General features: G+C 44.5%; 1 protein-coding gene across 8 annotated transcripts in view; it reads left to right on the forward strand.

Moving 5' to 3' along the window:
- SLC12A4 (solute carrier family 12 member 4) overlaps positions 1–22,781 on the forward strand; it is a 743,054-nt gene that overhangs the window by 229,564 nt on the left and 490,709 nt on the right. For all 8 annotated transcript variants that reach the window (XM_072117770.1, XM_072117769.1, XM_072117767.1 and 5 more), the window contains one exon: positions 16,631–16,761. In XM_072117770.1, coding sequence (XP_071973871.1) covers positions 16,631–16,761 — 131 coding nt within the window. The remainder of the gene's footprint in view (positions 1–16,630; positions 16,762–22,781) is intronic.

Here is a 22,781-nt window from a genome sequence, read left to right on the forward strand (position 1 = left end):
TAAAATCATAAAAACCACTATTACCACAAATAATGCACCAACGCCAACACCTATTGGCCACTGTGATCTACTGACAAAGAATATGTAGTTTAGTAACAAGGCACACAAAGAAGTGCCATCTTAACCACTAATAACAGGGGGAATCATATATAAACAGTATGTACACGCAATGTATCATGAACAGACAGCTCAAATATATGCACTGGTAAAAGACAGGTAAGTACCAATCGATCCTAGATATACGACAACTAGCTTGTATTCGTATGAACCCAATGCATAAGGGGGAAAAAAGGTGTATGCTACAGCAATAATAGCAATAATAGCAGTATGCAGAAGGGAAAAAAGGAAACTTCTCACCAATCCTGGGCGCAGGATTCCGACCATCAGATTCTTACAGATAATGAAGAACCTAAGTATCCCTTACATACTAGAATGACACCTATTTTCGTCCATAAACTCCCGTCCTAACAAGGACGGTCCACAGCTGTCCCTGACGTGTAACTCGCCCTTACTGTTGAAACTCTACGTTACCAGATGGTCTCATAACAGGAAATTGTCCCAACGCGTTTCTTCCGCAATCCCTCGGATTCGTCAGGGGATACATATGTCAGAAATGTCGGTGACTAATCGAATTTTTATTGGTAGAGACCAAGCAGTGGCTCCATTGGTCTCCAAGCTGTCCAGCTTAGTGAAGCCCAGACGAAGTGACTGGCGTGTGCAGCGTTTTACTGCGCATAACCAGCTGTCTTTTAAAGCAGCCGGCTACTGCACGCCGTTACGCCGCCTAGTTCTAGCTGGTGCCGATCACGTGACTGGTCATGTGATCAGTCACATGGCACCGGGGAGGCGGCGCAGTATGCTGTGACGTCAGATGGGAAGGGAAAAACACATCCCTCAATCTGATAAGCTATTGCGCGAGATAGTTACGGCTGTGTGTAATACTGTACCGCTGGGGTCCTACCCAGAAGAGACTAGATACCACGGAAGAGGAGAGAGAACTAAATCTCAATAAAAGATGCAAAACTTAGTTTCATTAAGCCCATTCAGGGCAACAGTGTCTAGCCTGAAAATCCATCTGGTCTCAATTTGTAGTATTCTTTGATTCCAGTCACCCCCTCTAACATTTCGAGGTACCTGGATGGTAACTGGATGGTAACTGCATCGGCACGACCATTGTGACATTCACGAACGTGTTTCGCCACAGGGGTGTCTCTCGAGTGTCTGTCGGCCAAGTGTTCGCACACTCGTCTGCGGAATTCCCTAAAAGGTTTTTCCAATGTATTCAATTCCACAGATACACACTACCCTGTAGATCACTCCCTTTGTTTTACAGTTAATGAAGGAGTTGATTTGGATTTCCTCACCAGTCACATTCGCCACAAATTTCTTTGTTACCAGAATGTAGGGACAGGCTATGCAACCATTGCATTTAAAATAGCCCTTAGGTTTCCCAACATCCAGCCATGTATTTCTAGGATTTGTGGAAAAATGGCTGTGTACTAGGCGGTCCCTAAGGGACCTACCCTTCCGATAGGTAATAGATGGTAGTGGAGTCAAGACATCGGCAATGTCAGTGTCCATTTGTAGAGTCGACCAGTGTCTCGAGATGATTTGCCTGATGGTATCGGAGCCATTATTAAACGTAGTAATGAATCTCACCAAATTATCCGGGCCAGTCCTGGCCCTCGGAACAGAAAAAGATTTCTTCTGTCGTTATTCAGAGCGTTTTGAAAGGCACTCCTTAATATTTTATCTGGGTAGCCTTTCTGCAAAAATCTCGCTCTGAGGTCGTCAGCCTGTTTCAAAAACGAACGCCTGTCAGAGCAGTTTCTGCGTAGTCGAAGATATTGGCCCCGAGGTATTCCTCTTTTTAATGGAGCTGGGGGTGGCTACTCTCCCACCTCAGTAAGGAGTTTGTAGCGGTAGCCTTTCTAAACACCTCTGTCTGTAATAGACCCTCAGGTCCTTTAGTAAGGAGTACGTCCAAGAAGGCTAATTTTTCGCCACTAATCTCATAAGTGAATTTGAGGCCAATATCGTTATGGTTCAGATGCTCGACAAAGTCAGAAAAGGCTGATTTAGACCCACTCCAGATGATCAAAATGTCGTCAATAAAGCGTAGCCATAACTCTATACACCCTTGATAGAGGTCAGCTTCTGGTGAAAAGACCATGGTGTCCTCCCACCAGCCCAGGAGCAAGTTGGCATAGGTTGGCGCACAAGGCCAACCCATCGCCGTGCCCCTGAGCTGGTGGTAGTACTTGCTATTGAAAAGGAAATAGTTGCGTGTAAGACAAAATTGGAGAGATTTAGATACAAAATCATCATGTTGCCTGAATTGGACCCCTCTTGTTCTCAAAAAATATGACACTGCTTCAAGGCCTCTATTATGGGGAATGGAGGAATATAAGGCCTCAACATCAATGGAGGCAAGGAAGTATCCCTCATCCATTGTAATGCCCTCCAACCTCCTTAGAAGATCCATGGAGTCTTGTATGTACGATGGAAGGGATTCAACATAGGGTCTCAACATTTTATCTAGGTAAACTCCCAAATTTTGAGTGATGTTATTAGTACCTGATACAATTGGTCTACCCTTTAGTGGCTCCAATCCCTTATGGATTTTGGGGAGCCCATAAAAGGTGGCAATCATGGGGGTCACTGGTTCCAGGAACCTCAATTCATTGGCGTCAATTATCCCCTGACTAAAAGCTTCACGGAGTATGGTTTTTAACTCGCCTAGATAGTGAGATGTCGGATTTGAGTTCAGGATTTCGTATGATGACCTGTCACTCAAAAGATCCGTGCACATCTTCTTATAGTTTTCAGAGTCCATAACAACCACATTCCCCCCTTTGTCTGAGGGTTTGATGGTTAGACTGGTGTCCTTCTCTAACTCTCTCAAGGCCTCAATTTCAGACCGCGAGCAATTAAGTGGCACGAAATCGGTTTGCATCCTTTTGATTCCGTTGCTAACATCCCTCAAGAACACAATTGGGGAAGCGTCAGAGACAGGGGGGACCTAGTGCTGTTCAGTCACAAATCTGTAAATGGACCTTTCCCTTCAGTTAAGGGACTAGAATCCTCAAGACCGTACAACAATCTTACATCCTGTAACAGGTCATTTGGGATACCTAACTCTCTGCACATTTTCTTGTCGTTTTTAATAAAGTGCTTCCTCCATTTTAACTAATAAACAAGTGTAGATCCTTTATAATCTCAAAGGTGTCTGGTTTGTTGGTGGGGACAAAGTTAAGCCCCTTAGACAAAATCTGTATTTCTGCTGTGGATAAAATTCTACTTGAGAGGTTAATTACTTGGGAGCCGTTGTCTGAGACGGAGGGGGCCTGCTTCTTGCTCTCGTTAGATATGGCTGGTCTAAAAAATCTGCCTTGGCTCCCCTACCTCTTTTGTTCCCTCTACCTCGTCCTCTTCCCCTTTCTAGACTTTGAATGTTTGTTAAAGTAATCTGCATCCGAGTTGTCAGTTTCAGATGAGGAGGCTTCAGTTTCTGTGTACCTCTTGTTGTAGACCAAGGAATATGCCTTATTATCCCTGAAATCTTGTAGGTGACGGAGGAATTGAGTGTGCTTCCTTTCCTTTAGATGATATTGATATTTCTCAATTGTTAATTGTAATTGATTCTTCTTTGAAATCTGGTTCAGATTCAAATTTTTTTGTAATCCTAATCTGATCAGTCAGTTTACTTTCTAAATTTTGAAGGGTTATTTTCTCCTCATCTAGCAATATCTGCATGAGTCTGAGGGAGCTATTGGTTGCCTCCTTTTCCCATCTTTTCAACAGATTGGGGGTTCTCGATCTCCCTGCTGGTACTAACGGAATTCGGAGACCCCTGGGAACGATGGAGTTCTTAATGTAGTTCTCCAGCGATGAAATTTCCCACCAAGATGTTATTTTGTCTTTGTACACTTTAGTCAACTCTTTGAAGGCAGCATTGAAGGTTGGGATATATCTTTGTTGGGTAAATTCTCTATCTGAGAAGACCTCCTTGGTCTCCTCAAGCCACGTTTGTGTATTTAATCCTGTAGTCAGGAAACCTGCCATATCAATAATAAAAGCTTCTAGACTGGCCCTTTTTTCACTTTTGGGTCCACAATTGTGTCTGTAAGGGACAACAGACAACGACTCCCAAGTAATTAACCTCTCAAGTAGAATTTTATCCACAGCAGAAATACAGATTTTGTCTAAGGGGCTTAACTTTGTCCCCACCAACAAACCAGACACCTTTGAGATTATAAAGAATCTACACTTGTTTATTAGGAAGTTAAAATGGAGGAAGCACTTTATTAAAAACGACAAGAAAATGTGCAGAGAGTTAGGTATCCCAAATGACCTGTTACAGGATGTAAGATTGTTGTACGGTCTTGAGGATTCTAGTCCCTTAACTGAAGGGAAAGGTCCATTTACAGATTTGTGACTGAACAGCACTAGGTCCCCCCCTGTCTCTGACGCTTCCCCAATTGTGTTCTTGAGGGATGTTAGCAACGGAATCAAAACGATGCAAACCGATTTCGTGCCACTTAATTGCTCGCGGTCTGAAATTGAGGCCTTGAGAGAGTTAGAGAAGGACACCAGTCTAACCATCAAACCCTCAGACAAAGGGGGGAATGTGGTTGTTATGGACTCTGAAAACTATAAGAAGATGTGCACGGATCTTTTGAGTGACAGGTCATCATACGAAATCCTGAACTCAAATCCAACATCTCACTATCTAGGCGAGTTAAAAACCATACTCCGTGAAGCTTTTAGTCAGGGGATAATTGACGCCAATGAATTGAGGTTCCTGGAACCAGTGACCCCCATGATTGCCACCTTTTATGGGCTCCCCAAAATCCATAAGGGATTGGAGCCACTAAAGGGTAGACCAATTGTATCAGGTACTAATAACATCACTCAAAATTTGGGAGTTTACCTAGATAAAATGTTGAGACCCTATGTTGAATCCCTTCCATCGTACATACAAGACTCCATGGATCTTCTAAGGAGGTTGGAGGGCATTACAATGGATGAGGGATACTTCCTTGCCTCCATTGATGTTGAGGCCTTATATTCCTCCATTCCCCATAATAGAGGCCTTGAAGCAGTGTCATATTTTTTGAGAACAAGAGGGGTCCAATTCAGGCAACATGATGATTTTGTATCTAAATCTCTCCAATTTTGTCTTACACGCAACTATTTTCTTTTCAATAGCAAGTACTACCACCAGCTCAGGGGCACGGCGATGGGTTGGCCTTGTGCGCCAACCTATGCCAACTTGCTCCTGGGCTGGTGGGAGGACACCATGGTCTTTTCACCAGAAGCTGACCTCTATCAAGGGTGTATAGAGTTATGGCTACGCTTTATTGACGACATTTTGATCATCTGGAGTGGGTCTAAATCAGCCTTTTCTGACTTTGTCGAGCATCTGAACCATAACGATATTGGCCTCAAATTCACTTATGAGATTAGTGGCGAAAAATTAGCCTTCTTGGACGTACTCCTTACTAAAGGACCTGAGGGTCTATTACAGACAGAGGTGTTTAGAAAGGCTACCGCTACAAACTCCTTACTGAGGTGGGAGAGTAGCCACCCCCAGCTCCATTAAAAAGAGGAATACCTCGGGGCCAATATCTTCGACTACGCAGAAACTGCTCTGACAGGCGTTCGTTTTTGAAACAGGCTGACGACCTCAGAGCGAGATTTTTGCAGAAAGGCTACCCAGATAAAATATTAAGGAGTGCCTTTCAAAACGCTCTGAATAACGACAGAAGAAATCTTTTTCTGTTCCGAGGGCCAGGACTGGCCCGGGTAATTTGGTGAGATTCATTACTACGTTTAATAATGGCTCCGATACCATCAGGCAAATCATCTCGAGACACTGGTCGACTCTACAAATGGACACTGACATAGCCGATGTCTTGACTCCACTACCATCTATTACCTATCGGAAGGGTAGGTCCCTTAGGGACCGCCTAGTACACAGCCATTTTTCCACAAATCCTAGAAATACATGGCTGGATGTTGGGAAACCTAAGGGCTATTTTAAATGCAATGGTTGCATAGCCTGTCCCTACATTCTGGTAACAAAGAAATTTGTGGCGAATGTGACTGGTGAGGAAATCCAAATCAACTCCTTCATTAACTGTAAAACAAAGGGAGTGATCTACAGGGTAGTGTGCATCTGTGGAATTGAATACATTGGAAAAACCTTTTAGGGAATTCCGCAGACGAGTGTGCGAACACTTGGCAGACATCAGACACTCGAGAGACACCCCTGTGGTGAAACACGTTCGTGAATGTCACAATGGTCGTGCCGATGCAGTTACCATCCAGTTACGATCCAGGTACCTCGAAATGTTAGAGGGGGTGACTGGAATCAAAGAATACTACAAATTGAGACCAGATGGATTTTCAGGCTAGACACTGTTGCCCTGAATGGGCTTAATGAAACTAAGTTTTGCATCTTTTATTGAGATTTAGTTCTCTCTCCTCTTCCGTGGTATCTAGTCTCTTCTGGGTAGGACCCCTGTTTTCTCCTTCAAGCTACTGTATATACATTCTTTCTTTTTAAAATATTACCAACTTAAACACTGCCGGAAATATCATACGGAGTACCATTTATACTGTACACTGTGTCTGTACTTACCGCTTGGCTAGTCTGCAGCTTGAGAGCCATTAAACATGTACAAACATGACAGGCCCACTGTATGCCTTTAGCGATTATCGGTTAGCGGTACAGTATTACACACAGCCGTAACTATCTCGCGCAATAGCGTATCAGATTGAGGGATGTGTTTTTCCCTTCCCATCTGACGTCACAGCATACTGCGCCGCCTCCCCGGTGCCATGTGACTGATCACATGACCAGTCACGTGATCGGCACCAGCTAGAACTAGGCGGCGTAACTGCGTGCAGTAGCCGGCTGCTTTAAAAGACAGCTGGTTATGCGCAGTAAAACGCTGCACACGCCAGTCACTTCGTCTGGGCTTCACTAAGCTGGACAGCTTGGAGACCAATGGAGCCACTGCTTGGTCTCCACCACTAAAAATTCGATTAGTCACCAACATTTGTGACATATGTATCCCCTGATGAATCCGAGGGATTGCGGAAGAAACGCGTTGGGACAATTTCCTGTTATGAGTCCTTCTGGTAACGTGGAGTTTCAACAGTTAGGGTGCAGTCACACGTTGCATCGCAATCAGGTTTGAGGTGGTTTTAGGTGCAGTTTTGTCAATTTCCCAGGTGAAAGACATGAACTGAACGAGTGAATTTGATTTTGAAGGAGAAAGCTGCTCCACAAATGTCATTCACCTGTTGATTTGATGTCTTTTACTTGTTAAAATAAGTTATATCACCTAAAACCAACCCAAAACTAATTGGGATGCAGTTTTAACTGCAACGTGTGACCACAGCCTCAGGGCGAGTTACACGTCAGGGACAGCTGTGGACCGTCCTTGTTAGGACGTGAGTTTATGGACGAAAATAGGTGTCATTCTAGTATGTAAGGGATACTTAGGTTCTTCATTATCTGTAAGAATCTGATGGTCGGAATCCTGCGCCCAGGATTGGTGAGAAATTTCCTTTTTTCCCTTCTGCATACTGCTATTATTGCTATTATTGCTGTAGCATACACCTTTTCCCCCCTTATGCATTGGGTTCATACGAATACAAGCTAGTTGTCTTATATCTAGGATCGATTGGTACTTACCTGTCCTTTACCAGTGCATATATTTGAGCTGTCTGTTCATGATACATTGCGTGTACATACTGTTTATATATGATTCCCCCTGTTATTAGTGGTTAAGATGGCACTTCTTTGTGTGCCTTGTTACTAAACTACATATTCTTTGTCAGTAGATCACAGTGGCCAATAGGTGTTGGTGTTGGTGCATTATTTGTGTTAATAGTGGTTTTTATGAATTTTATTAATGAAATAAATGTTAAGTTTTACATTATTCACCTTGCGATGCTATACTTTCTTTCTACGTAACAAATTTTATTTATTATAGACATTATTTATTCCATGCTGTGTAATGGGGAGATGGAAAACAAATTCCAAATGCTGTGAAATTGGCAAAAAAACACATTTTCTTCACTTTTATCTTTGGCTCTGTTCGATCATGGTAATACCAAATTTATATAGTCTTTATTGTGCTTTAATATATTTTTGGTGCTGTGTAAGGTGTCTTTTTTTTTTTTTTTTGTGAAATGAACTGACGTTTTCATTGCTTTTATATAAAGGACTGTGCAACATTTTTTGTTTTTATATTTTAATAGGGAATTTTGACAAGCGGTGATACCTTTTTTGGGAACCTCTAGGGTACTTTAACCCCAGATGGTCTGATCGTTCGTACCATTTACTGCAATATTGCTGTATTGCAGTAAATGTCATTTTTACACCGTACTCTTTACAATGAGCAACTGGCTCATTGTAAAGATACTGCATATGCCATGCAGTCTCCGGGACTGACTAGGATCCAAGGCTTTCATGGCAATTGATATTCGTGGGTATTATAGGTGGGTGTTAGCAATATGCAGCAAACCTCACCTCTGTACAAAGAGGGCTCACCCCTTGAGGCCTCTTCATACAGACCCTCGAACCTCTGCACCCTGTGCACAGTGTGAGAGGGGTTGAGAGAGGTAGAGATATCCACCCTAGTTGTACCAAAAAATTATATACAGTTTTTTATTCCTGATTGTAACTATAAGAGTGGATATCTCTGGTTCTTTTAACCTCTTTTAACCTTACATGTACAATATATCATATTAAAGGGGAGACTCTTCTGTTAAATATGACATCAGAATAATGAATAAGTGCAGGAATTCAGGAGATAAAGGTGATTGAAGTACGCCCCCCTCCAGCCTGTCAGCTAAATGCAGGCTATAGAAGAAGCTGCAGGAGACTTTCACTTTGCAGAAGTTCATGCATTCTTTGCATCTGTAGCTGAATCTGGGAAAGGTACATATTTATATATAACATATTTTGCTAAGTTACTACTTATTAAAATAACTTCAATTGGAAAAATTACGCTTTTTTTTCACATCAATTATTGGCAAACAAAAACATAAGTAATAAAACTATCAAGAAGCATAAATGGTGTTCCCAGGGCGTAACTTTGCCAAACACTCAGAAATCCTTTGATGCATTTATTGAAATGTTTTTCTGTTAAACGAATTGTTTTGAGCCCAGTCCAGACTCTGTTACATAGCATACCCATATGTCTATGCTATATATAACTATATACCTATGTAACTGTATATACCTATGTAACTGATACCCATATGTACTATACTATATATAACTATGTAACTGATAAAGAATCTGGACCGGGCTCTAAATGCCTTTTATTTAGGTGAAAGACGTTTTAATAATTGCAAGAAGCCTTTTTTCTAACCTAGGATTTCTGAGTGATTGGCGCTGTTACACCCTGGGGACACCATTCATGCATCTATAGTCCTTCAACACATGCCGAGGAACTTGGGAAGGGCTGCCTAAACCACTTTGAGTAGTATCTAAGCCCCTTAATGTGTTTTACAGACTGTAAATAATTGGTCACAAAGAGGTTAACAATGTAAAGAGTGTACTGTATATACTGTATAGGCTGGGCTGGCTGTATACTACTAGGGGCAGGCTGGGCTGGCTGTATACTACTGGGGACTTGTTGGCAATATACTGTGATCAATGCATTTCCCACCCTCGGCTTATACTAGAGTCAATAGGTGTTTGGTGTTAAAATTGGGGGTCTCTGCTTATTTTGGTCGGCTTATACTCGAGTATATACGGTATTTATAATTCATTCTTTTAATGTGCTTTTCTTTAAAACATAAGTAAATTTCTAAGTGATCCGTAACGCTTGAGCCGTATTGTATATATGTCCTGATAATTTTGTCATATTTATACAAATTTTTACCATCACATGATGCATGTTAAACTGGATTCTTGGCACTCCTTTTCTTTTTTTTATGCCTCCTGGCCCTTTTCTGTGTCAGCTACTCTGATTCATCAGTTCCCAAGAGACGTGCTGCTCAGTGTGGCTGTGAGTGCTGATGCCTGATATCAGTGAGGCCATTTCTGCATGTGAGCCACATTAGGGAACAATGAGCGGAGCTAACAGTACATGCGCAAGAGTTCCCAAGAGCTTATACTCAGTACTTGATAATGAGTCTTGTGGGTACGAGTAATGTTGTCTGGGTGCAAATGTCTCCCAGCGTCACATAGGACTGATTTGATCAAGAAAGAGTTATACCACCTGACGCCATTATGACTGATTTCGGACTCCTTGAAAGTCCTCAATCAACTGACGTTTATGGTAATTATTGTGTTCAAGTCACCTCCTTCTATTGGTAAATTATTTCGACATGGCCGGCCATAGTCATGTACATAACTAAGGAGGTGCCCTTGGTAACCTTTATGAATTTTATTAATGACCCCACCCTTGTCTTATAGTATAGTGGAGCCAAAAATTTTACAAATGATAATAATTTGAGACGTCAAGATGCTTCTCTTGTAGTAATGATACATCTGGGTGAAAACTCCTTCAGGTGAAGAATGCTTGCGATAATTTTTTGGGTGACACTAAGTAACTATGGAATCACACAGTGATATGTTTATATAGTAGTTTAGTTGCTACTTTGAGTACAATACTGTATGTAGTATTTATGCTACTAGTAGTCATTTGCTTGCCTAACTTCACCCCCCCCCCCCAACCGACAGCAATAAATGTAAATTAAAGAATATGAGTATGTTGTTGGTAATGATGGTTAGTCTAGCTGATCGCTTGGGGAGGAGATGTGGTTCCTGTTAAAGCTATGAGATGCTTCTTGGATCAGGATGTGCTGATGTCACAAAGTTGCTTATTCCATCTTCTGTGATAAATTTGCACCAATATATCCATCTTCATAGAAGATTCATAGAGTGACTAGGAAAGCTAGTTTAAAATGGATCCTCTTGTAGAGCCAGATAGTGCAAATGCAGCTGATAGCAAAAAGATATTTTGGATATGCTTGCTATTCAAATAAATTATTAAGCAGGTTGGATAGTCTAAAACCGAAAGTGTTGATCGGATCATTTAACCTGCAGCGGTGAAACTCGTATGTATATGTAAAAATTCATATCACCACTAGAGTTGAGCGAGCACTAAAATGCTTGAGTGCTCGTTACTCGAGTCGAACTTTTTCCGATGCTCGAGTGCTCGTTTCAAAAAACAAACCCCATTGAAGTCAACGGGAGCCTTGAGTATTTTTTAAGGGGACAAAGGCTCTGCACAGGGAAGCTTGGCCAAACACCTGGAAACCTCAGAAAATGATGGAAACACCATGGAAATGGACAGAAAACAGCAGGGGCAGCATGCATGGATGCCTCGGAGGCTGCCTAATCGCACCATTATAGGGCAACAGCATGGTGATGACAGAGTGACCGAGTGAGGCGAGATAGCATCTAAAACACCCAATAATTGACCCTGACACTATAGGGGACGGCATGCGGAGGCAGCGTCAGCCTAGAGAGTGGCATGGCGACATGCCCCAAATGGACTCAGGCTTCAAACCAATTTAAAAAATTCCTTTTGCCGAGGATAACGTGTAGCACTGTACGTATCAGTATTTGGCCTGGTTATGGCGGCAGAGAGGAACCAAAGGAGGTGAGCAAGAAGCGCTGAAATGATTCCCTATGTGAACAAAAGGTTGACAGTATATTTAGTCGATAACACAGCATGGCGGCGACAGAGCACCAAGTTCCATAACGTATCTGTTGAAACACCCCAATGAGCCTGACACAGCCCGTTTGCTAAGGGGACGACGTCTGGAGGCTGCGATGGAGGCGACGCCTGGAGGCTGCGATGGAGGCGACGCCTGGAGGCTGCGATGGAGGCGACGCCTGGAGGCTGCGATGGAGGCGACGCCTGGAGGCTGCGATGGAGGCGACGCCTGGAGGCTGCGATGGAGGCGACGCCTGGAGGCTGCGATGGAGGCGACGCCTGGAGGCTGCGATGGAGGCGACGCCTGGAGGCTGCGATGGAGGCGACGCCTGGAGGCTGCGATGGAGGCGACGCCTGGAGGCTGCGATGGAGGCGACGCCTGGAGGCTGCGATGGAGGCGACGCCTGGAGGCTGCGATGGAGGCGACGCCTGGAGGCTGCGATGGAGGCGACGCCTGGAGGCTGCGATGGAGGCGACGCCTGGAGGCTGCGATGGAGGCGACGCCTGGAGGCTGCGATGGAGGCGACGCCTGGAGGCTGCGATGGAGGCGACGCCTGGAGGCTGCGATGGAGGCTTTATTCATCTTGATAAGCTTCAGCCTGTCAGCGCTGTCAGTCGACAGGCGTGTACACTTAACCTGCTCTGACAACACGCTAGCGGCAGGGAAGGCAAGAACCTCCAAGGCGTACAGCGCCAGTTCAGGCCACATGTCCAGCTTTGAAACCCAGTAGTTGTAGGGAGCTGTGTGATCATTTAGGACGATGGTATGGTCAGCTACGTACTCCCTCACCATCTTTTTGTAAAGATCAGCCCTACTCTGCCGAGACTGGGGACAGGTGACAATGTCTTGCTGGGTTGACATAAAACTGGCAAAGGCCTTGTAAAGCGTACCCCTGCCAGTGCTGGACAAGCTGCCTGCTCGCCTACTCTCCCTCGCTACTTGTCCCGCAGAAGTACGCCCTCTGCCGCTAGCGCTGTCGAAGGGAAATACTGTTTCAGCTTGTGCACCAGGGCCTGCTGGTATTCATGCATTTTCACACTCCTTTCCTCTACAGGGATGAGAGTGGAAAGAATTTGCTTGTACCGTGGGTCCTGGAGAGTGAATACCCAGTAATCGGTGCTGGAATAAATTCTTTGAATGCGAGGGTCACGAGATAGGCAGCCTAGCATGAAATCTGCCATATGCGCCAGAGTTCCAACGCGCAAGAATTCACTCCCCTCACTGGCCTGGCTCTCCATTTCCTCCTCCTCCAACTCCTCTTCTTCTGCCATACACGCTGAACAGGGAAGGACTGAGCAATGCTCCTCTCTTCTGTCTCGCCAACATTCTCCTCCTCTTTCTCCTCATCCTCCTCCACCTCCTCCACCTCCTCCGATACACGCTGAGTAACAGACCTGAGGGTGCTTTGGCAATCAACAAGGGAATCTTCTTCCCCCGTCTCCTGTGACGAGCGCAAAGCTTCTGAGTTCATGCTCACCAGAGAGTTTTTCAACAAGCAGCGGGATGGTGAGGCTGATGATGGCGGCATCGCCACTGACCATCTGTGTTGACTCCTCAAAGTTACTCAGCACCTGACAGATATCAGACATCCACGTCCACTCTAGTCAGCTGACTGACCTGACTACCAGTTCTGGTGGAAGTTGACATTTGGCAGTCTACATCCGCTCTGCGCTGCTGGGAAACGGTGGATAACATGGTTAATGTTGAATTCCACCTCGTGGGCACGTCGCACAACAGTCAATGAAGGCGGCAGTTGAAGGCGGCACTGCGCTGCCCTGAGAGTGGCAGCATCTGTGCTCGACACAGATGCGACGCACCTTCATGAGCAAATCAGACACATTGGGGTATGTCTTGAGGAACCGCTGAACTATGAGATTTAACACATGGGCCAGGCATGGAAAATGTGTCAGTCTGCCGAGTTGCAGAGCCACCACCAGGTTACGGCCGTTGTCACACACAACCTGCGGTGCCAGCCACAGATCAGTCTGCGCCATGATGCCCTGTAATAGCTCTTGGGCGGTGTACCTTTTATCGCCTAGGCTCAGCAGTTTGAGCACCGCCTGCTTTCGCTTAACAACGGCACTGCTGCTGTGCCTAGAGCTACCGACTGATGGCGCCATGCCCACGGATGGTAATTCAGAGGAGGAGGTGGAGGAGGGGTGGTAGGAGGAGAAGGCATAGTAGGCCTGAGAGACCTGGACCGAGGTAGGCTCCGCAATCCTCGTCGTCGGAAGTTTATGAGCAGCCCCAGGGTCAGACTCGGTCCCAGCCTCCACCAAGTTAACCCAATGTGCCGTCAGCGATACATAGTGGCCCTGCCCGGCAGCACTCTTCCACGTGTCCGTGGTCAGGTGGACCATGTCAGAAACGGTGTTGGTCAGGGCACGGGTGATGTTGTCTGACACGTGCTGGTGCAGGACTGGGACGGCACATCGGAAAAAGTAGTGGCGACTGGGGACCGAATACCGAGGGGCGGCCACCGAAAGGTTGCGAATGGCCTCGGTCTCTACCAGCCTCTCCAGGGCAGCATCTCCAGGCTGAGCAATTTGGAGATGTGGACGTTCAGGGCTTGGGCGTGTGGGTGGGTTGCACTGTATTTCCTCTTGCGCTCCAGCGTCTGGGGTATAGAGAGCTGGACGCTGCGCATGGAGACATTGGTGGACGCTGTGGAGGATCGTGGAGGCGAAGGTGTGGTTTTCGCCTGGGAGGTGTTTGTGCCCGGGGTCCTGGGCAGGGGGCTCACTAGCAGAGGCAGCAAATGACACAGAGGAAGGAGCAGTGGTGGACCCGGCCGGAGGTGAACGGCCTTGGTTCCATTGAGTGGGGTGTTTAGCATTCATATGCCTGCGGATACTGGTGGTGGTTAAGCCAGTAGTGGCGGAACCCCTGCTAATCCTGGTGTGGCACAGGATGCACACCACAGTCCGTCGGTCATCCGGTGTTTCTTTAAAGAACCTCCAGACTTCAGAAAATCTAGCCCTCGCCACGGAAGCTTCATTACGGAAGCTCTGGCCCTGGCTCTCCGTCTGGCCCCACCGCTGCCTCTTCCAACTTGTTCTGGTATAGGACTCGCCTACATCTCACAAGCATTTTGTTCAACCCAGCTTGGGTCTGTCACCTCATCATCCTCTGATCCCTCAGTCTGCTCCCCCCTCGGACTTCCTGCCCTGACAACAACTTCACCACTGTCTGACAACCGTGTCTCCTCATCGTCCGACACCTCTTTACACACTTCTACTACTACGTCTAGAAGGTCATCATGACCCACAAACTGCGACCGGTGGAAAAACTGGGCATTGGGAAAGAGCTCAGCAGCAACCTGACAAGTGGTTTGTGACTGTGGGAAGGGTCCAGAAAACAGTTCCTCAGAGTATGCCGGCTCAAATGCCAAATTTTCCTGGGAGGGGGCAGACTGGGGGGAAGCAGGTTGAGGTGGAGGAGCTGGAGGAGTGCTCACTTGGGTAACATCGGTGGACTGCGTGGAAGACTGACAAGTGGCTAGAATCATTGTCCGCAATCCACGACATCACCTGTTCACACTGTTCTGGCCTCAACAGTGCTCTACCACGAGTCCCAGTAAGTTGAGACATGAAGCTAGGGAGTGTAGCTCTGCGGCGTTCTCCTGCTCCCTCATCAGCAGGTGGTGTCTCACCCCGCCCAGGACCGCGGCCTCTGACCCCTGCAGTAGTTGGACACCCACGCCCTTGTCCTCTACCCCTAGCCCTCGGGTTGAACATTTTCAAAATTAAAGTCTATTATATAGACAAAACAGAAATATAAACTTAACATTTTTATTGTTTTTTTTTTTGTTTGTTTTGTGTGTTTTTTTTGTTATTTTTTGTGTTTTTAATTTTTTTATAGAAAAAAAATGTGCAGAAGAAATCACACAGCAACCACAGAAGATGATGATTTCTATGGCTATACCACACACAACAGGATTTTTTTTGCTATGCCTGTGACTTTCAGTTTTGAAAAAAAAAAAAACCCTAATAAATTGTCCCACTTAGGTGTTTGAGATGGATATGTGTGTCACTAAGCTAAATAGAACGTTCGCACGTCTCCCAGCAAATTCGTCACAATATGGTACTAGCTGCGCTACTAGTGCCAGCAAGCCCAGCCACAAGCAAATTAAAAAATATATAATATATAACGCTATTGTAGCCCTAAGAAGGACTGTTGGGTTCTTGTAGAATCACTCCTGCCTAACACTATTCTAATAGAACACCCTCGCGCTTTCCCTGACCAGCAGCAGCTCTCCCCCTAACGGCATCCAGACAGAGAATGATCCGAGCAGCGGCCAGGGGCTAGTATATTCCAGGGTCACCTGATCAGGCCAGCCAACCACTGCTATTGACATGTAAGTGTACCACGTGATGATGGGTGTAGTGCAGAGTCTCCTGGCTTATGATTGGCTGTTTCTGGCTGCCAAAAATTTCAACGCCGCAAGATGACATTTTCTCGAGCGAGCTAAATACTTGTCCGAGCAGTTGCGAGTATGCTAATGCTCGAACGAGCAGCAAGCTCGGACAAGTATGTTCGCTCATCTGTAATCACCACTTTTCCCTAGTAAGCATATATAAATAAGATCCCAACCATGTTACGGAATAACCGCATTAGGAATCTCCAGGTCTCAAAATGCCCTGTCTATTAAAACAAAAACATTTTTTGAATTACTGCTTTTTTACCATCTGTAAAAAAGAAAACAAAAAAGGTTAGCAACAATTTTTCTATATATCTATCCAACTTTTTATATGACTAAACTCTGCAGATGGTAAGCTACAGATTTACTTTGGGGGTCTGTTTTTTCTGCTCTCAGATACCTCTATATCATTTGTCATCAGTACGTATATGCAATTTACACTTTCTTGTGCAATGCCATGTTTGTATGTTTTTTTAATTGAATTTTCTTTTTTACTTTACCATTTATTTTCAGCTGGTGGTTCCTATTTTATGATCTCAAGGTCCCTTGGTCCAGAGTTTGGTGGAGCAGTTGGACTGTGTTTTTATTTAGGTACAACATTTGCCGGGGCAATGTACATTCTTGGCGCAGTTGAGATTCTTTTGGTAAGAGAAAATACTCTATATATATAATTCTATATTGTAATATATGGTGTTGAGTAAAATCATGCTCATGGATGTAAATATACAGGTTACTCTTTTGACCATGTTAATAGTCAAGGGTTGCTCCCTAAGGCCTTTTCAAAACACTAATTTACTTCTGCTTTAAGTATTTATATTTTTGGGAATTTTTTTAAAAAAAAATTCCCAAGTCTTTAAAATAAACAATACATTTATGTTAGATGTTTACATTGTTTAATATGCATAGATCACATGATCTCTTTTTCAAGTCCGAGAGGGGGCCAAAAAAGTGTGTAAAAAATGTTGTCAGAAAAGCTAATTTGCATATCAGAATAATGTCTAAGGTACAGTGCCCCACTGGCAGCTGGTGACAGATCCTCTTTAAAATAAAATTAAACACAGCAAAAATTATGATTTCTGTGCGTCTTACCAAAACTAAAACATCACCATAGAAAGTGATCCAAAAGTCACCAATAATGATACCAATAAAAAGTACAACTTTTTTTTTAAAAAAATAAGCCCTAAAGTTAGATGGGTCCTTTTGAATATATGTTTTGGTTAAGCCATCACAGAATTATTTGTCATTATATAGGCATGGTTTATTGTTGAGAGCCTTGTATTGGATATGGTTTTGATTATGTATGTTTGTGGATGTATGGTTTTTGGGTCCATGATGACGTGTATTTGTGCTGGGTTCGTGCAATAGGTGTTTGAGTTATAGATTACATTTACATGTCAGTTGGTATTGTCCTTGAATAAGGGAATAGCCTTAAGTTTATACGCATAAGATTCCTCTTTTTCCGCTGTAGCATTTGATTGCAGCTAAGGCCGGTTACTACTGTCATCGGCACACACACACACTCTACAGTGTGTGTGCAAATTATATGGTTTCGGGTGCGCATGCGCTATCTAAGCAGCTACATATCTATGTTGTGCGCGAATAATGTGTTTTCAATGCATGCGCGGAGGGTATTCAGGTGTGGCCGACCCATCGGATACTTAGTGTGCATGCGTCCATTTTATTATGGGGAAATGCAGTGATTTCGCTGGCAGATGCTTGAAATGGGGACTTGGTTACAACAAATGACATCAATAGGAGGCCTATTTAAATGAACAAATCACATAGATGGTACCCCTGAGGAAGCTACTTCGTGGTCAGCTTTCCTCAGCTCTCTCCATATTGGTCTCACTTACAGGTAATATATTGTATTGCCTGAGCTTAGATATTTTTATTTCTTGTTTTAAATTTTTATATTTGCCTAGATCTGGGCTCATCATATATGTATATATACTTGGGAAAGAAACCGACCCTGTGCGAAATGCGTTGTCATTTTTATTCATCCGAGGCACGTAGACCTGACGAAGCGGCCGGTTGTGGCGCGAAACGCGTTGTCATTTTTATTCGATTTTATCTGTATGTATTTTATCCTGATTTATAATATTAAATTGAGTCACGATTGAGCTTTACGTATAGCCGTGATTCCTTGGGCTGTGCCAGAAGAAGTCCCTATTTTTTATATGGTATCCATTGAGGAAATTACACTCCACATCTTTTGGATCCACCTATGCATGTATATGTACTCTTATGTGATTGCTATATCCCCAGCTCTTATATGGAGTTATAAAACATTGTTATACCAGCCTGTGGGCAAGAGGTGGAGCTGGATTTCCAGGACAGCCAGCATGATTATATGCTGTGCTGTGTCCTGGATAGGTTACGATTGGTGACGCTTGTTCACATTTAAAATCATTTTTATTCTTTTTTGTGGTGTGTTTATGTTCATTAAAGTATTTTATTGTCCTTTGTCTATTGGCATGCTTCTTTTTTTCATGTAATACTATTTGAGTTTGGCATGTAATAGTCATTACATTATCATTTGGGTATCATAGTATATAAGGCCAGAAAAAGACCATCAAGTGCAACCTTTAAGAATTAAATAAATGTTTTATCCTCATAGCCCATGATATTTTTTCTCTCCAGAAAGTAATCCAGGCCACTCTTGAACATGTACATAGAGTCCGCCATAAAATCCTCCTGTGGCAGAGAGTTCCATAGTCTCACTGCTCTTACAGTAAATAACTTTTGTCTATGTTGATGGTAGAATTACCTCTCCTCTAGGTGTAGAGGATGCCTCATTGTCCTGGTCACAGGCCTAGGTATAAAGAGATCTTTGGGGAGATCCTTGTACTGTCCGTTCAGGTATTTGTACATTGTAATGAGATCTCCCCTCAGTCTTTTCTCTTAACTGAATAATCCCTAATTTTCCCTTATGTCCCCATGACGGCCCCACCTGGAGGATGACCCCTAGACCTCTGTGGGGACAGGAAGCAGAGAAGTTAAAAGGCCCTACCCCGGCATCCATACTTCAGTGTCTTCCTGTCCCTGCACAGGGCAGGGAGCAGAGATGGAACTCTCCTCACATGCTTCCTCCAGGTGGGGCAGTGGGGGGAGTACGGATATGCAAGCACGGGTCCGACCCTTACCCTGCCAGTCCCGGGCCTTGCACGTCCTTCCTGGTTCCGATGGGGACTGTTGTGCCGGCTCTATCCCCGACTCCGCGTAGCTCCAGGGTACCCGGAAGTCGGAGCACACGTGGTGACTCCAGTCACGTGCTCCAACGCATCTTTGTGAACTTCCGGTCGCTTGGGTCACTAAAAGGCCGGAGCGCACGTGGTAGCCTCGGTCACGTGCTCCGGCGCGCAGACTAATGTCTTCTGGTCGCACCGGAAGTGACGTATTGGGGCTCGGCGGCGCCAAAATTTAAAAGGTTGGTTGCAGGTAGTCACTCTGACTCTTAGGTCTAGATCGCCTACCGCTACGCCGATAAGGTACTGCACACCATACTCATGTGTCAATGTACTGCAATATATTGTTCTGCTCTATGTGAATAAGCCCCTCTTACCTATAAATTATAGGTGCCCATGGAAGTATCTTTCTTTCCTAGCGAGATCCTTGCCATGGAGCCTTCTGTAACAGATCCCCTGTCTACGGGCCCTGTGAGTGTCTTATAGATTAAAGGGGCAGGGGCTCTATTTCAAATATGTTATATCCCCTACAAAACTAAGCTATCGCTTCTCTCTTGGCAGGAGCCGAAAGAGAAAGTGAGGAGTAAAGATCCCTCTAAAGATGGGAAGAGATCAGCCTATTGTAAATGCAACATGTGCAATACAAGGCTTAATTCTAACTATAAAAAACCAGTATGCAAGGCCTGTTTGGATAACCTTCTAAGAGAAGAGAGAACAGGATTCATGGAGGAGATGCGTTCCTTCATTAAAGGGGAAGTCCAGACTTCTGTAGCCTCCTCCATAGCCTCACTAAGCCTTCCTGCCCCCCCCCCCTAAAAGGGCCCTAATATGCGCCTCAGAATCAGACCCTGAATCAGAGGATAATTCTTCCTTTAAGTACACTCTAGATATGGAGCCATCCACTACTCTATCTGCTTCAAAGATGGAATCCAGATATCTGTTTTCCTCTGAGGATTTAGACCAGGGTTCCCCAAACTACGGCCCGCGGGCCACATGTGGACCGTTTTGATCCGGCCCCCGACGCTTGCCGCGCCAAACCTGGGCCCCCACGGCGCTCCACAGTCGGGCAGGAGCCTCCGTCCGTCCGGACAGGAAGCTCCTGCTCGTCACTGTATAGTGCTCGGTGCGGCCAGAAACGGCCACTAGAGCACTATTACTGGAGCGATGTGGCCGGAATACAACCCCGGCGCACATCGCTCCATGAACTAGGCTGCGCGGCCGCGTGATGACGTCATCACGCGGCCGCGCACCCCTTCCTGTCCGGACGCGGCAACAAGTTAGGTGAGTGCAGGGTTTTTTATTTTTATATCAAAAAGGGCAGTAAAAAGATTGTGGTGGCCGGTGCCAATAGTTAGTTATGAGGGGCAGCTTAGAAAATAATTAATTATGAGGGGCAGCTTAGGAAATAATTAATTATGAGGGGCAGCATAGGAAATAATTAATTATGAGGGGCAGCATAGGAAATAATTAATTATGAGGGGCAGCACAGGAAATAATTAATTATGAGGGGCAGTATAGGAAATAATTAATTATGAGGGGGAGTATAGGAAATAATTAATTATGAGGGGCAGCATAGGAAATAATTAATTATGAGGGGCAGCATAGGAAATAATTAATTATGAGGGGGAGTATAGGAAATAATTAATTATGAGGGGGAGTATAGGAAATAATTAATTATGAGGGGGAGCATAGGAAATAATTAATTATGAGGGGGAGCATAGGAAATAATTAATTATGAGGGGCAGCGTAGGAAATAATTAATTATGAGGGGCAGCGTAGGAAATAATTAATTATGAGGGGCAGCGTAGGAAATAATTAATTATGAGGGGCAGCGTAGGAAATAATTAATTATGAGGGGCAGTATAGGAAATAATTAATTATGAGGGGCAGCATAGGAAATAATTAATTATGAGGGGCAGCATAGGAAACAATTAATGGTGGGGGTATAGGAAATAATTAATTATGAGAGGCAGTCTAGTAATTAATGGGGGGGAGGCATATTCAATAATTAATGGCGAGGGATCCCAGTATATTTAATAATTAATTAGCCCAATTAATTAATTAATTGGGCCAATATATAAAATATTTAATATACTGCACCCCCTTGTGAACTAATTAATTGAGGGGGTACCAGTGTATTATGGATGCGGTCACATGTACCGCTATTTATTTTTAAACTTTAGTCCGGCCCTCCAACGGTCTGAGGGGGGAGTGAACGGCCCCCTATGTAAAAAGTTTGGGGACCCCTGATTTAGACCAATTGCTTAAGGCTATTCGTGATACCCTAAAGATTGAAGAAGTGGAGGAAGCTAGATCCATTCAGGATAAACTGTTTGGCATCCCTAGATCCCAGAAAAAGAGAGTGTTCCCCATTAACGATACCCTCAAACAACTTATTCAGGAAGAGTGGAGAGATCCTGAAAAGAGAATTTCTGTATCTAAGGAGTTTAGGAATCGTTTAATTATTTGAGGAAAGCGATACTAAGTTCTGGAATTCACCTCCCAAGGTTGATGTCCAGGTGACAAAACTGACAAAGCGCACTGACTTGCCCTTTGAGGACTCTATCCAGCTAAAAGACCACATGGATAGGAAAGCTGACTGTTTGCTTAAAAAAGTCTGGGAGTTTACTATGCTTAATCTAAAAGCTAACGTAGCCACTACCTCGGTTGCCAGTACAATGTATTTCTGGTTATCAGAGCTAGAAATTCATATTCGGGAAGGCACCCCTAGAGAGCTCCTGAGAGAGACTCTTCCATCATTAAAGTCTGCTACTGCCTTTATTGCCGATGCGTCTGGTGAATCCATCAGGTTTTCAGCAAAAGGTGCTTTGTCTATTGCAACCAGAAGAGCTCTATGGCTAAGACAATGGAGTGGTGATTTTAGGTCGAAGTCCAAACTTTGCAGCATTCCATTTGAAGGGGAATTCGTGTTTGGTCCCGAGCTTGATTCTATTTTGGAGGAAGCAGCGGACAAAAAGAAAGGGTTTCCTGAGGCTAAGAAGCTACCCAGAAAACAGCCCTTTCAGGACTTTTAGAGATCAAAAAAATTCATACAGAGGCAAAGGCAAACAAGGGTGCTGGAGCCATCCGAAAGGAGGTAGGGGTAGAGGCTTCCTCCTCAGCTCCAGTAATTCGACCTCCTAGAATTATCATCTCTTCCTCCCAACAAGTTTATCCTTACCAAGCTGGCATCTCAAAAGTCGACTGCTCTAATTTTTCAGGAAGTCCAGAAACTTATTCAGATGGACGTAATTACACCAGTACCAAAAGGAAGGTGGAAGAGTGGACACTTCTCCCCCTTATTTCTCATTCAAAAGCCAAATGGATCCCACAGGATGATTTGCAACCTCAGAGGCTTGAACCAGCATCTCTTGTACAGAAAGTTCAAGATGGAGTCAGTAAAATCTGCAATAGCATTGATCCATCCAGGAGCCTACATGTGCACGATAGATTTGAAAGATGCGTATTACTACTTCCCT

This window comes from Engystomops pustulosus, chromosome 7 (assembly GCF_040894005.1).
Source record: "Engystomops pustulosus chromosome 7, aEngPut4.maternal, whole genome shotgun sequence".
NCBI classification, from domain to species: domain Eukaryota; kingdom Metazoa; phylum Chordata; class Amphibia; order Anura; family Leptodactylidae; genus Engystomops; species Engystomops pustulosus.